Below are 15,119 nucleotides of genomic sequence, written 5' to 3'. Positions count from 1 at the left end.
CATCTAATCTTCGACTCTCGAATCAGAATCTCACACTTTTTCTTAAAATACCAGTGGACCATGTTCTAAACATCCAGATTAAATTCTGTGGGAGACACCATTTTGTGATGTCATTTCAAATCCGGAGTCACAACACACACTTGCATCGACATACACCTAGTTCACAAGCTCATTCACTGTGCAGGTGCCAGACACCACATCTCCCTCTTCTATTAGTGAGTGTGATAATCTAATGACCTCAATTAGAGAGGGGAATAAAAAAGGCTCACACATCTAAAAATAAGTCCATTATCCACGCGGAGAAGGTCAGTTTTTCTTTCCACCGTAGCTGCTGGTATTTAAGTAAGTGGCGATCGATCAGGCTAATGCCTGGCTCTCGTTTTTCATAAAAGAAGGGCTGTGGCTTTAAGTGATCGCAGGCTGCCTGTGCCAAAGGCACAAGCTGCAGCATCAGCTTCTGTGCAGGGCGAGCCGGCTGAGGCAGACGCTAACCTGCAGGACGTGAAGTAAGGCTAACCGGGGACCAATGGCACTCCTCCTGGTAGAGCTGTCAGTGTAGACAGACCGGTGGGTGGCGTGGCCACCTGTGTACTTCTTGGCTAGTGCGGGGGGAGGGGACAGTTGGAGACAGAAGCTGGAAAATGGGCTGCTCCAGCAGCAAAATGTGCCTCTATTCTCCATGTGCAGCGACAAGGGTAATTAGTGTTTGTTTCTAGTGCTTTTCTGGAAGAATGTCAGGGACTAAGGCGGAGGGAGTCTGGAATTACTGGGAAATGCTTTAAATGACAGGGGACTTTTGCGGCACTGGTCGGGAATCATGACCTCTGCACCACTGTGGCCAAGGGGCGGCAGGAGCTCCGGCTGGGCTGATCGGAGGGGGCATCTCCAGAGAGCTGTGACTTCTGCCTTTTTCTTCCTTACACCCTGGGCTAGGGACTCTGCCGGACAGGAAACGGCATCTCATTGCTGCAGTTGTGTGATGTGTGTATATTGTGTGTGTGTGTGCGCGATTGCTGTGAGTGGTTGGTCGCTGGGAAATTGTTTTCTTTTTTTTGCAAGATTGATAATTGCTTTGTTAGTACAGAAAGCCTCCTGGTTTTCTTTGATTCATTTCTCTAGCATCTACTTAGAATTCTAGCCAATGCAAAATATTATAATCTTTAGAAAATCATGTGTATCTGAGTAAAATCAATTTAGTTCTGTCTTTGAAGGATTTTTTTTGCCATAGCTTTATCACAAACTTTGTGTCTTCCTTGTAGAAGTACAGAATTGTAACACACCTTTCTTTTAAAATGTGCAACTATAGGACAAAGTGCACATAAGTGCATATGTTTAGAACATTAAATATTTATCTTAGACTGATTATGCCTGTGGTGCCCTTGGACGGGGAGACTGAATTACGTCTTCAGTACAGTATGCATTAGCTGAAAGGTTCTACAGATCAGCAGTGAAGCATGTCTCCGAGTAAATATTTTCCAGGGCCTTACATGAAAGTTTGACACAGACCTGGGAAAATACAGATTTCTGAAGCACAAATTTCCTTAACAACTAAGGGACATCTGTGTTTTCAAACAACACAAACTGTTCGCCTAAATGATCCCTATCTCGGTTGCTCTGTTCTGAGTCTCGGTTTTCTGGAGATAACAAATGTGTGCCTCGCTGAAAGGGACCCTCTTGAAAACATTAGTAACTTGATGTTTGTTTTCCGCAGCGGGAGGAAGCGCTGAAACAACACAAAGCCCTATCTCAAGAACTTGTTAACCTCCGGGGAGAGCTGGGTAAGAGTTTTTTTTTCCCCCCCTAAGTGTTACGGGCGAGGGGCAGATGGGGCAGTTCTCTTTGCCCGTCTGCTGGGTGGCTGGAGGGGCACACTCTCCCCTCTGGGGTGTCTGTGCAAACACTTACTATCGACGTTTCTTTTGAATCTTGGCAGCCTGAGGTAAAGTTCACAGAATTCCTGGCAATGATCTGACTAGGTCTAGCAGAGCTGCTGATGACCAGAACACTTCTCTTCCTGAAGAGAGGGACAGAATGATTTTTGTAATTGCGTTTGGCTCCTGGTAATTGATCCCATCATTTTTTTTTTCTGAGCCACTTTTCATACTGGAGAGTGGTGAGAAAATTCCCTCTCTGCAAACAGGGATCACGTGGCACTTCCTTGGGGTGGGCTGTGAGCAGTGAGTCTGGCTAGAAGGAGGCTGCATCCGTCCCTGCTCTAATCTTACTACTTAAATGGGGTGGATGGTGACTCAGGACCTGGTCGCGCAGGCAGCCATGGGCCTCCGGAGCATGCGCCACCCACCCAGCGCCGCTGCTCCCCCCTGGCCTCTGCCGGAGTTCCTGTCTCTCCTGGAAGAGTCCTCGGGGTTCGTGCGGCCGAGACAGTACTGCCTCCCCTGCCTCAGCTCCGTGTGGGAGTGAACTGGCTGCCTTGGGGGTGCCCTGTGTGCTGTGTGTGTGTGTGTTTTGCTTTAGCTAAGTCTGGAGTAGTTCATTGAAAGCCTGAGCTCCTTGCCGTTTGCAGTTTTCTGCATATCCGCATACACTGCATGCAGGTACGTGGATCAATAACACAAAGCCTACAGCCAGAGGTGAAAATTGTGTCCCTCTGGTCCTAGGAGACACTGCTCATCTTTCCTGGGGTGACACCAGAGTTTAAGCGTTGTCAGCATCGTGTGCCACACGCAAACACTCTTTCTTCCCCAGGACAAAGACCAAATAGCTGTACATGTGAGGTCAAGACTTCTCTCTGTATTTCTTCTCTTCCCACCTCTCAATGCGGGGCAACGCCAAACTCCCGGCAGACCCCCCAGATTCTTAGCACCCAGCTTGCCAGGGGCTCCTCTTCTCCTGACCTCCTTCTGGGCTATGGAAATGAAGGACTCTGTATGGAAAAGTCACTTTTCCAATGACTTGAGAGTTCTAGGGAAACAATGCAAGAAAAGCACTGCCAAGAAGCCTCTCTCCGAGACTTTTAAAGCCTCTGCCATGTTCCTTAACGAGACTTCTGCCCTTTTGATTATCCAAATGACCAACTTATTTCGCTTTTTTCTGTACCTGGAGTAATTTGATGGATGGAGAGTTGGGAGATCAGGCAAGGGCCTGTTTGGCCGTGCTCAGAGTTCATTATAGCCCAGGAGAGGCGGAGCTGGGCCTCCTGCTGGCTCAGGTTTCAGCTTCTCCCCCAGATGAGGCAGACACGCCAGGGGAACACTGCCCCCATTCACTCCGCTTGAATGGGGCACCCTCTTTTTACCTTGGGGTGGCTTGCACAATTCAGTGATTTCAATTGGGACCCAGGTACTCAACACCTGCAGGCAGCCACAGAGCCGGACAGGAAACAGCCATCACGGTAGGTGTCCACTCTCAGCTTTCCGACCCCGATAAGGAGGGTGAGCTCTGGTGTCCTTATCAGGGAGTCAGGATGCCGGGGTTGGCCCGTCCCTATCTCTTGGTCACCCAAGGCGACCTCAGAGAATGCCATCGCTGCTACTGAATCAGGTGGAATTGCTCAAGTAACCACGGAAAGCATCTTGGGGAGGGTTTTGATTCTGTGAGGGGACAGAATAGAAGCCTTTAAATAGTTCTTCGGATGGAACGGTCCAGGAAGAACGCTCTCGGAGCTGCCAGGTTGACTGTTGGTAGCACAGACTGAGAAAAAGGTTCACATGGCAAAGGTTAAAACTCAGTTTTAAAGTTGGGGGTAGAAGGGCAAAGTGGCTAGGCTGTTGTCACATGCTCCAAGTTCAAATTTTTGGTGGCTAGGAGACCTGGGGCCAGTCACGTTGCACTCCTTGCAAAGGGCTGTCCTCACTGTCTGCCTCAAGGGTGGTCATGAGGTTACTTGAGGTGACACCTTGTAAAGCATCTGGCACCAAGAGTTACCTGCAGTCAGATATGTAGTGGGTGTTAGGATGTATGCAGTGTACAGCTGTGCAGGGATTAACCACATTTGCTCTTTTGTGAGTTGATAAACTACTGCAGAAAGGAATATCAATTAGACAACATGTTTATAGACGACAGGCTGTTCCTCCTTTTCACATTCCAGTGGAGGTGAGACATGATCAATCCCAACCTGACACAGTGAAGTTCCTGGGGTGTGGAACCATAGCCTGGTTTTTGTCCATCCACATCTAGTTAAAAGTCACCTAATGTCTTTGAGTAGCTTCCTCACTGGTCATGGGAAGTTCATACGCATTTTGCTGGGTTGTTGGGGAGCTGGAATTAAATGGTACTATCAGTGAAGCAACTGTCCTGGGGCCTGGTCCATCCCAGGGACTCACTGTCACCATCATGTGTCAACCTTTTCCCTCCGAAATAAAGGGGGCTGAGCATTGGCATCACTCTCTCATTGGGTAATTTATGTTTATCTTCTCCCTCAAAATTGAGGAAAGGGTCCGACCCCACTAAGAACTGCAAAGATTAAAGAACAACTGAAACTCAGGAGCACTGACCCCCAAATGCCGTCTGCACTACTCACCTTCAGAACCTACCTGTCCCCTCCTTCAACTGACGCGCCCCTTGTCCTCGCACGCATTACCCCGACCAGTGTCCTGTACGCTCAGAGGAGCCCCGCTTTCCTCCCAGGCAGCCTGCGTGCCCCTGCCGTGTAAGCCATGGCCCCTTCCTGGAATGGCTTTCCATTCGCTTGTAACTGGGGTCACAGTGAGAAGTCTGTGGATGTAGCATAATTCTGCTGACCCCTCAGACAGTGTTGCGGTGTGGAGAGGGTTTCACCGTCAGCTGTTTTCCTGTCCATCCCCATGGCTTCAGCTGCAGCCTGTGAGGTGATGACTTCCCAGCTTATTGTTCTGGTCCTCTCCGTCCCAAGCGACGGGGGTATTTTCCCCAGTGGGGAGCTGCTCCCAGGAGATCCAGTGCCGTGTGTGTTCACACCTTCCTGACGGCCCAGCCCCTTGCTTCCCGTGCCCGCAGCTGCCTCTCCTCATTCAAACCTAGTCGTCAAAGTCCATTCATCCTTTTCTGTGGTGGCACTTTTATTGACTTACCACCCGAGCCGATAGCTGAGGTCAGACTCCTTTTCCTCCACCCTCCGCAAGATGCTAGTCTGTGCTCTCCATCCACTCAGATCCGTCTCTCCTCAGCGTCCTGGCTGCTGCTGCTCTGATGCCAGTGCCACGATTTCTGACCCGGAGCACATCACAGCGGTCACCTAACAGGTCACCTTGTCTCTGGGCTCTCTCCTGTCCACGTGCTGCCGGGGCTTTTCTTACAATCAATCTCACCCATGTCCTCTGCTGGACGTTTTTAACAAATGCAATTGACTCCAATTTGACTTTTGGGAAAAAGTCCAGACATACTGAAGCCACCATGTAAGATGTGACTGTAACCTTCCCATCCAACTTCATGATGTCTGCACATTCATTTCCCTTTCTTCTCATTGGCCGTCCCGGGGCCCCGCCCTGGGGTCATTGTACCTACTCTGCCCGTCTGGGGCACCCTTGCTGCTGGAAATGCACTCTCCTCTTTCCACTAACTTTCTGTGTTGTTTTTGTTTTGTTTTGTTTTGTTTTGCCTCTTGAATACCTTCTCATTACTCATTTTTCAAGTCCTGCCTAAAATATCTTGTCTTCAATTGAATTTGGCCCAAATCTTTCAAGCAAGTTGATTAATTGTGCTTCTACTATGCTCTTCAAGTTGCTCTTATATTTATTTTTATAGATCTCTTCTCACAGTCCAGAACCATGAGCTCTTCAAGGGCAAGGCCAGTGTCTCCTTCATCTTGTGGCTTTGTAGCTAGTACTTGTGGCCGGTGCTTAGTACTCAGTGAATGAATGATTTTACTTGTGGAGGAGAGTTGCTAGAGAAAGTTGGTTTTACCCTTATCATATGCTAATACTTGGTAGGTTTTATGCACCCATGTGTTCCTATAAACTGTTTAAAAATAATGTCTCTGCTTTTAGGAATGAAAAATATACTAAGGTGACCTATAATTCTCTTAGAAATATTTTACTCTATGTCAGTCCCAGTTAATCAGGTCGTTTTGGAGGTATCAGCCCTTGAAATTGATTACAGTTCAGTTCAGTTGAATGGTCCACATCACAGCAAACATATCGCCTCTGAGAAAGGAAATGAATTTGTCGTTCTTACTCCTTCCAGAGTCATGCTGGTGCAACAGGGAGCTGTCATTACGATGCTTGGGGGTTCCTAGTTTTTATTAATGTTAATCATTGGAGTCACATTTTTCATCTAAATTAATGACAGAAGGACATTCCTATTTCAAAAATGTGTTTAGCCATCAGAATGAATCGCTAACTTATGTCTTTTTATATATTTGCCCTGATTGTTTCTGTTTCATGACACAAATAAGATTTTTAACCCTTAAATCACTAACAATTCTTGGAATTAGCATAATAATGATGTAAAATACTAGTTGGTTTTTTCCTCTCTGTGTAAAAGAGATAGGTGAAGCATTAACACTTATCAAGTCCCTGCTCGTTCCTAACATCAGTTGTTCAGCTCTTAAGTCTACTGGTTCGTGTTTTATTAAAAACAAAGAAAAGAAATTGAAGCTTAAAGTTTAAGTAACTTTCCTCAGGTCGATAAATTAGAAAAGCCCAGCCCCTGGATGAGATCCCAGAATGACTAGACTATCAAACTCCTATTAATCACAAAGGAAAGCATGGTGAAGCTATTGGAACAGTTGGAAAACCCTTTTATAGAAACATTAGTTTGTACTGGTGACGACTTCTGGGATCTTTTTATTTGAGGCGAGAGTCCAAGCAGTCTTGTTAGATGAAAATATGTCTTGTCATTACCTGCGAGGAAAAAGTAACCTGGCTTTGCCAAGAGCAATGCACACGTTTCTAACCCACTGTCAGCCAGCATCTCTGGACGGGTGGCTGTCTCACACCTCACGGAATGTGTTAATTCTCCCACCGTTCAGTTGTGTTTCTACCAAGGCTGTGTAGTCAAAGTAGTTTTAAAACCCTTTACATGGCTTTCTAGTTGCAGAACTGCAGAAGTGATTTTTGAAACTGGCTTTCATTGATATAATGAAAACCAACTGCATATGAAAAAGTAATCCTTTATCTCATGAGATAATTGCTGGTGGAGTTATACCTCAAACTTAGCTCAATTTTTTTTCCTACCCACCTCTGTCTCTCCTAAATGTGGGTTGGGCTAGCTGTATTTATGAGTAAAAGGCCACACTCTCTTACCTGTACAGATGCCTAATATTACCAAGGGTAAGCATTTGGAAAGCCCACTGGGTCTTTTTCCTGGTCCTAACTTGTCCTTGTCCAGTTTCAATATGTTTTGTTTTTACCTAATTTCATGCTGTTTGTCTAGAACGGTGGTTCTCAAACTTCACTGCAATAATAAAAACACCTGGGTAAAAATGCAGATTCCTGCTTCTAACTCAGATGGCTGGGAACGGATCCAGGACGCTGCTTTTAATGATCAGACAGGTGATCCCGATGCAGGTGCGCCCTGAGCTGCACTTGACGCCACACTAGCTGCATCCGCGATGCAGTTTCTTTTGTACAAAAAAGTACGGGAGGATCAAGTAAACACAGTCAGAGCATCAGTAATACCAATTAGCCTTAACTGAACTGAGTCCATTCCTGTACTCTGGCTTCCAAATGTTATGCATGTCGACATTTACCCTTTGAACCTGGCCCTCTAAGAATGAATTAGAATCACTTTTTCTTAATGTTAAATGTATCCTTTTGATTGAAGTGGGATTTCCTTAAAGTCTTCACTTGTTTCCCACAGTCCTGAGGCACCATGTCAGTGACTTAGCCAGGCTTTTGTGTCCAACACACTTTCAAGCCCAGATGTGTTCGCCAGTGCGGGGAGTGGTTGCTGTTGTGATTATGAGCACATCTGTTTGCAGCATGTCGTTGGCCAGTGAGCACACGGAGAGACAGCAAAGCCTTGCACTGGAAGAGAAGCAGCCACCACCTCTGTTCTAAGATCCACTGCCTGGGCCGGTTCATCATCTCCGGTTCTTTGCTGGGACCAGTCAGTATGGGGGAGCAGGAGGGAGGGGGAGATCATTGTTACCTGCCTTATCTTGCAGTCTTTCTAGCTTTCACAAGAGAACCAAGCCCTAACACCCCGAGGCATCCACTGTCTGTAGGAATTAACTTTTCTCTGACTGATCTCAAGCTGAGAAAAGAGCTGCTCCAATATCCAGGTTCAGAACCTGCAGTGAAAAAGGCTGAGTGCATTGAGCTGAAGACCCAGTTTGGCCACTTCAGTTCCCTCTCTAGTAACATAAGATTTTATACAATACCTATGTTATTAACTGAAAATAGATCCTTCTGCTATCTTTGGGCTCACTTTCTAGTTCCCTAAGCTATAGAATTCGGGGTTTTATTTGGCATCTTTATTGCTGTGAACTTCCCTCTTAGAAAGGCTTTTGCTGCATCCCATAAGTTCTGGTATTTCTGTTTTTGTCTGTCTCAAGAAACTTCCTTATTTCTCCCTTAATTTCTCTTTTGCTCCATTGGTTGTTCGGGAGAGTATTAAGTCCATGTGTTCATGAGTTTTCCAGTTTTCTTCTTGTTATTAATTTCTAGTTTCTGCCTCTTGTGGTCAGAGAAGCTACTTGGTATGACTTCAGTCTTCTTGAATTTGCTATGAATAGTTTTTTGATCTAGCATACAGTCTGTCCTAGAAAATGTTCCATGTGTACTTAAGAATGTTCCATTATGTCTGTTAGACCCATTCGGTCTATAGTCTGTTCAAATCTGCTATTTCCTTACTGATTCTCTGGATGATCTATCTGTGCTCGACAGTGAGCTATTAAAGTCCTCAACTATTTTCCTATTACCATTTATTTTTCCTTTTAACTCTGTTAGTTATCATATGACTTGTAATAGTAAATGTGAGAGCAGTTTGTAAAGTATGAACTGAGTTTAGAGTTAGGTTCATTTGGTAGGGTAGTCATTTTGTAAGACTAAATTTCTAGAAAGTTACGATCAGTGAAACGTTTTGAAATCACTTCCTGTCAATTCATAAAACTCCCAAAGGCCATCAGAAAGCCTTTTGTAACTAATTTTGAAATTTAGTAAAAGAACTTTTTCTACCACAAGTCTGTAAATTTCTTGGTTATGTGAAAGAGTAGTATCTTTTGGGAAGCAAAACCTGGGCTCTTAGGAGTAGATGACCCTTCCGTAGACAGTCTGTGAAGACTTGTTCCACAAGTATGATACAATTTCACTTTGTCCTCACCAAACTACTAGGTGGGTGGAGCAGGAATGTCTGTCCCCACCTTGCATGCCAGGAAACTGATCTGCAGAAAGTTGGAAATGACTGTGTTGGGATGCTCTCCATCCCTACCCTCTTCTTGTCCTTCTGTAGGCTATTGCCTCTCCACAAAGCAGCAATTTACGTTTTAAAAATAGCTTCTTGGTTACTTCGTCCAGTTACGCTTCTGTCTCCAATTACAAACACTAAAATTCTGTTTAAGAGAGTAACCAACGTAGTCACTGGCTCTGGAAGTGTTGAGAAATATTCACTCTACTATGGTAGAAGGTAGCATCTCCATTCATGACCCTAGGACAGGGGTACAAGAAGAGAAGTAAGATCAATGTTTTGTAAGATGCTAATATTTGGGGGAGATAGAGTATATAGGAACACTCTGTACTCTCTTTGTACCTTTTCTGAAAATCTGAAATTATTCCACAGTTAAAAGTTCAAATAAAACCAAACTGTGTTTGTCCTAAGACTGATTACTATTGAAGAAAAGAGTGAAATGAACCAGAACTGAAAGCAGGTGTCTGACTTCCCAGGTGGCCAGAGAGACGTCGAGTGTGGGACCCAGAGCAGCAAGCGGAGCTGGCCACAGGCGCTCATCCCTCTTACAGATGGGGCGGAGCAGGGGGGCTGTCTGCTCAGGGAGGGCTGGCACCCACAGCTGGCCTGTGGGGTGCATCTAAGGGACACGTGTGTGTACAGTTGGGACATGAACTCATCTTTTTCTGCTTGCCTTTTCCCTCTGTCACAGTCTCTTATACAGCATCACAACAATTCGTGGGATCTTCCGTGTAACCTTACCTCCCCAGTTTTATTTTTCCTTTTCTTTTTTATATTTTCTGTCCAAGTTAGGTAAAATCACCTAAAAGTTGGCAGCATTCTAATGCATATAATGCTGAGAACAATGGTGGTGGAAGGTGAAGATTTGATGTGATGTGTGCTATGATGCCCAGTTGTGTGTGTGTGTGTTTTCTTTGAATACTAGACAAGCAGTGCCTCTTTTTAACTATCACATCCTGTCATGGGGTCCCAAACATGTCTCTCAGGACTCTTCAAACATTTGAATTGGTGGACTTTTTGCAAGGCTACTAATAATAACAGTAGCATTTATTGCATACTGACTCTGGTTAGGCACTAGGCCAAGTACTTTGCATGTATTATTTTAGGTAATCCCACAGGGAAGGCACTGAAATATTCTCTTTGTTAAAAAAAAAAATGAGGAAACTCAGGCTTAGAAAGCTTCAGTAATATGTTCAAATCACATTGCCGGTAAATGGCGGGGCTGACATTAGAACCTGAGACTTCTAGCTCTTTTCTATTAAGACATTTATTTATATTCTTGAGAATGAAAATGTCTGTGGTTGTCTCACGGGGAAGCATGCTACTCAGATATAAAAATTAAGAAATTTCTGTATTATTTCTAAAGCATATTAACAACGTGGGGCCATGGCTTTCTCAGCAGACAGCACATTTATCAGTCGCCGCAGGGACATTCGTCTCCACAAGATGGAAATAATAAAAACCTGACCTCCCACTCTTAAGAAAGCCTGCCAGGACCAATTAGGCAATAGCTCCATTTTCTCTCCTTGGGGATTACTGCTAAAGGACCTGGGATACATCCAACTCTATCTTTCCAATTCTGCTTTTCAGAGGTCATATTTGACTCTGACATTGGCCTTTAAAGCTAGATGTCATCCAGGGAGTTATTTGAAAGGGAAAAGCATTCCACTACTTCCTCTGAAACCTCTGTTCCTTCTTCATCAGTCGATGTTTCAAGCGATCGGGGAGCGTCCCTAGGTTTTTCCTGTCTTGTTGTTGGCCTAGAGTTCTCAGGCCTGAGTTGCCCCAGAGGGAAAACATTCACTTCTAATCTATAACACGGCCTTATGTTTTAGGGTTAACCTTGCAAATGAGTGGGCACCTTTTTTTTTGTTACTGAAAACTGTATTTCTCACTTTACGGCAGACCACGGGAGATGGCTTTCCCAGTGCGTGTGTGGAAGCTGCAGTCTCTCGCTCCTACAGACAGTGGTCTTTGGGTGCCGTTAGTCAGGCATGCTTCCAAAAATCGCCTAATGGAATGATTTAAACTACAAGGACAGAAGGACTTTGTACCGGGTAGACTTTGTATTTATGCAATAACTTCTCGAAACCAGTGTCACCTAACTGCGTGGGAAAACTCCCTGCTTATGACTTAGTCTAAATTTGGAAAGACTTTATACTCGGTTCTTGGCTTTGTTGGGTGTCTGGTTAATTGACTGAAAGTGAGTGGGACTCTGGAGAAGAAGAGATGAGACGGAGAATAAAAAACAGAAGTGATGTTAGAAATCTCTCCTAAACTGTGACCAGTGCAAGAGAAAGTCCGTGACCAAAACATGGGGTGACGCCCCCCCCCCCCCCCACAGAGTGCATCCAGCTGACAGGAACACTCCGAGGACCCTTGATAAATATTTACGTGTGTCCTTTAAAAAAGTATTTCATTGGTCTTTAGGCCAAATAAATATTTCCTCAGGAGCCCCGGCCAGTTAATTCAAAGTAAAGCCCTTTGTGCGAGGGGTCCCTCCAGCCCAGCTGCTCTCCGTGCAGCAACAGGGTGGTAAACAGGGCAGAGGTCCCCACACAGCTGCAGGCTGATGTCACCGCTGGGGCTGGCCTGTGCCCTGGACTTGTACCAGCAGCAGTAAAGCACCCGCTCCCCATCTGGCCCTTCCCTCCCATCTGTGTGTCTGTCCTCCCTTCACCCCGCTCACGGTGGCCGGCTTCCACGTTTTTGTGCACTTACACACTTCTGGTTCTGATCTGAGCATTTGGATGGGCTGGGATCATGTCATTCCTTTTTTTACCTCCTCCTCCTGGTATCTGGACTTCCAAGGGAATTAAGCAAAAAGAATATGTGAAAGCAGCATTTCTTTCTGACTGGAAAGCTATTTGGTACTTTTATGGACTGCCTGCAAAATAACGTTCTGTGGCCCGCTTTCCAGCGGAGTTGTAACAGAGGATCCACACAGGGCCCTGCGGCCCCGCATCTCACCTGTGCGCTTTGTAGAGCTAGTTAGCAGAAGGCAGGGTTGTGTTGACTCGTTTGACTGACATCGGCATCCTCCAATCGATTTCTTCTCCCTTGGTAAGAAATTAGTGCCACAAAAGGAAAAGTGAATGTGAAGACGATGTTCTGTGGTGATTGACGTAGTCATCTTTTACGAAATGGTTTTAAAGAAAAAAATAACTCCCAGAATTTCATCCCAAAGGACAGACTTGTCAGTGAGGTTCCGTGCAATGGCCTCTGTAATCTGGCCTCCCTCTGCCTTCTGGGACCTTCCCCTACGTGCGTGGCAGTGTAGTAGCCAGAAGGTGGAAGCCACGCCCGTGTCCACGGAGGGAGGGCAGGATAAGCAAAATGAGGTCCATACCTACAGGAGACTATCACCCAGCTCAGAACAGGGCAGGAAATTCTGACTCCTGAGCATTGAAGACATCACGGTAAGTGACGTAGACCAGTCACGGGTGGACAAATATTACGCTATTCCTCTTGTACGACACACCTAGAATAGTCCAATTCATGGAGACGGAGAGTAGGATGGCGCTTGTCTGGGGCTGAGGGGAAGGGGCAGTGAAGACTGATCGTCTAGTTGGGTGGGAGTTTCCGTTTGGGGGAAGGTTCAGAGGTGGGTAGTGCTGATGGTTTCATCACAGGGTGAATTAAATTAATGGCACAGAACTGCACACTTAAGAATGATTAAAACACTACACTTTGTTATGTATATTTTTTCCAAAGAAGTTTTAAAAAAATTTTTTTTTAATCTGCTGACCAAACAGACCAGACCACCCTAGTTGGATGTCAACCAGCTTGAGCGCCATCTGCTGGGCCCTTAGGTGCTGCCCTGTGTCCCCGTGTCCTGTACATGTGTGTCTGGTCTCCTCAGTTAGGGAGTCTCCCAAGGAGACGCTCGGGTCTTGGCTTTCGGCACAAGAGGCAGCTGGATGGAGTGGGAGGAACACCGACAGAATCCGAACCTCTTGCTGCAGTCCAGTCTTCTGCCACTTCCTGGCTACCAGCCCGTGAGCAAGTTGTTTGTCCCCTCTTTTGGCTTCCTAGTGTGTATTTGCATTTAGAAACATGGTCCCCACAGGACTCCTGCAGGGGCTAGACGAGCTAATGCATAGGGAGCCCCATTTGGTGCCAGTCACCAAGTAGTCATTTCTGTTTTTAATGCGAGTTCCTTTCCCCGTTAATAAATACTTGTGGGTTTGCTTGAATTGTAAGGGTTCTCTTTAGCAGACACTGTTTTTGTCATTATTTCAATATGGCCCATTTACCTCTGAAGCAATACTGCTATGGGACAGTGGCTGGTTTTTTTACTGCCACGTGGCGTATTCCCAAGAAAACAAGCCTACGTCACAGCCTGAATTCATCCCAGGAGCCAGCCCATTCCACAGTACTTAGGTAGAATCATCATCGATCTAAACTTTCCTTTTCTCTACTCTAAATCCATTGTGTTCCTTCCAAAACTCCTAATATACATACTCCTTACTGAAAGAGAGGTAAGAATGAATGTCACAGATTCACCAGTCCCCGTTTTATGTCATCCCACTTCCCTGTGTTTAACATCAGTGAAAAGAGGCTGGAAAAGTTCAACGTCAGCCTTCCTGAGAAACAATAGCGATCTTTCAGGGCTTGTTATAGAATGTGGGAGTGTGTGTGTGTGTTCGTTTGGTGTATCGCTGGCAATTCTGGTTTGGGTAGTGGTAAAGAGTTTGGGTAGTGGTAAAGAGTGGGTGGACTGATTTTATTTCAATTGTGTGTGTCAAATTACTTTGCCTTTTTTATATGTTAATCTTTCAATATATTATTATGATGATGATGATGACATTGTATTATGTTATGTAGCTTTTAAAATGTGTTTTTCCTGAAGTTTTTATGCTCTGGTGATTTATTTTCAATATAGTCGAATATTCTGTTGTTTTTTTTTAATTGTTATGTTTTTGAAATAATTTGAAATCAGCTCAAATTAAGTACAAGGTTAACCCATGTGCTTCTTCTTTCTGATCTTCCCTGTTCCTTTGTGTCTTAGCTTCTTCTTATTGGTTGGCTCGCCTTAGAGACACCTGGCCAATCAGAGTCTCCTCTCTGTATAGCTCCTGCACTGATTGGTCACCACTTGAAAGGGTTACCTTCACTTGGGAACCTGGCTCTTCTCTTATTGCTTGTAGAGAGAGCGTTGCATGTGTGTTTTCTGCCAGGACCCATTTCCCCTTGTCCCAGCCCCCCCCCCCTTTTTTTTTACTGTACTATTAGGTTTGATCATCAAAGAACTGAGACATCACAGCTGTGTGTGAATATTATGAATTTAGGACACTTAACAAATCAAATGTGGTTTTTTTCCTTTTTTGTCCATTTTCAGTCACTGCTTCAACCACCTGTGAGAAATTAGAAAAAGCCAGGAGTGAGCTGCAAATAGCTTATGAAGGATTTGTCCAGAAGTTAAACCAGCAGCACCAGACTGATCTAACAGAGCTAGAGAATCGGCTCAAAGAATTTTACACTGAGGAGTGTGAGAAGCTTCAGAACATTTATATCGAAGAAGCAGAGAAGTACAAAACGCAACTGCAAGAGCAGGTCTGTGCTTTTGGAGCCTGAGCATGTTTTGAGCTATTTATTTGAATTTTAATTGTTCTTTGATAATCCACTTCCTTCTGCGAACTTGTCTGTTGAACATCCCTTGAAGAACTTTTTCTTTTATTTAAAACAATGACGAGGGTTTTTTAATTATTTTTTCTTATGATGAAAGCAGCGTACCAGTGTTGAGCAAAAGGGAAGGGCAACAATAAAATTAAAAACAACCCTTTTTCTTATTACCTAAAAATAATCCTTTTGTGAGCATTCTGATGGTGTGC

General features: G+C 45.0%; 2 protein-coding genes across 5 annotated transcripts in view; one reads left to right on the top strand and one right to left on the bottom strand.

Annotated features, from left to right (window-relative positions):
• The window catches only part of MTUS1 (microtubule associated scaffold protein 1), a 129,515-nt gene that overhangs the window by 104,172 nt on the left and 10,224 nt on the right, over window positions 1–15,119 (top strand). For 3 of the 4 annotated variants that reach the window (XM_053660030.1, XM_037128798.2, XM_037128799.2), the window contains 2 exons: window positions 1,712–1,778; window positions 14,627–14,841. In XM_053660030.1, coding sequence (XP_053516005.1) covers window positions 1,712–1,778; window positions 14,627–14,841 — 282 coding nt within the window. Of the gene's footprint in view, window positions 1–531; window positions 696–1,711; window positions 1,779–14,626; window positions 14,842–15,119 lie in introns of those variants that run through there. The other variant, XM_037128800.2, reaches the window with a different exon arrangement.
• The window catches only part of PDGFRL (platelet derived growth factor receptor like), a 49,462-nt gene continuing 43,778 nt past the window's right edge, over window positions 9,436–15,119 (bottom strand). Inside the window, exons 6-7 of the mRNA XM_037128803.2 lie at window positions 12,256–12,344; window positions 9,436–9,525 (exon numbers count right to left, since the gene is read on the bottom strand). Of these exons, the coding sequence (XP_036984698.2) occupies window positions 12,273–12,344 (72 nt within the window). The 3' untranslated portion in view covers window positions 9,436–9,525; window positions 12,256–12,272. The remainder of the gene's footprint in view (window positions 9,526–12,255; window positions 12,345–15,119) is intronic.

The sequence above is a fragment of the Artibeus jamaicensis genome, unplaced genomic scaffold, assembly GCF_021234435.1.
Source record: "Artibeus jamaicensis isolate MK-2021 breed Jamaican fruit bat unplaced genomic scaffold, CSHL_Jam_final scaffold_833, whole genome shotgun sequence".
Taxonomy (NCBI): Eukaryota; Metazoa; Chordata; class Mammalia; order Chiroptera; family Phyllostomidae; genus Artibeus; species Artibeus jamaicensis.
Note: the sequence above shows the minus strand (reverse complement) of the source record. Positions and strands in the feature narration are given on the sequence as shown.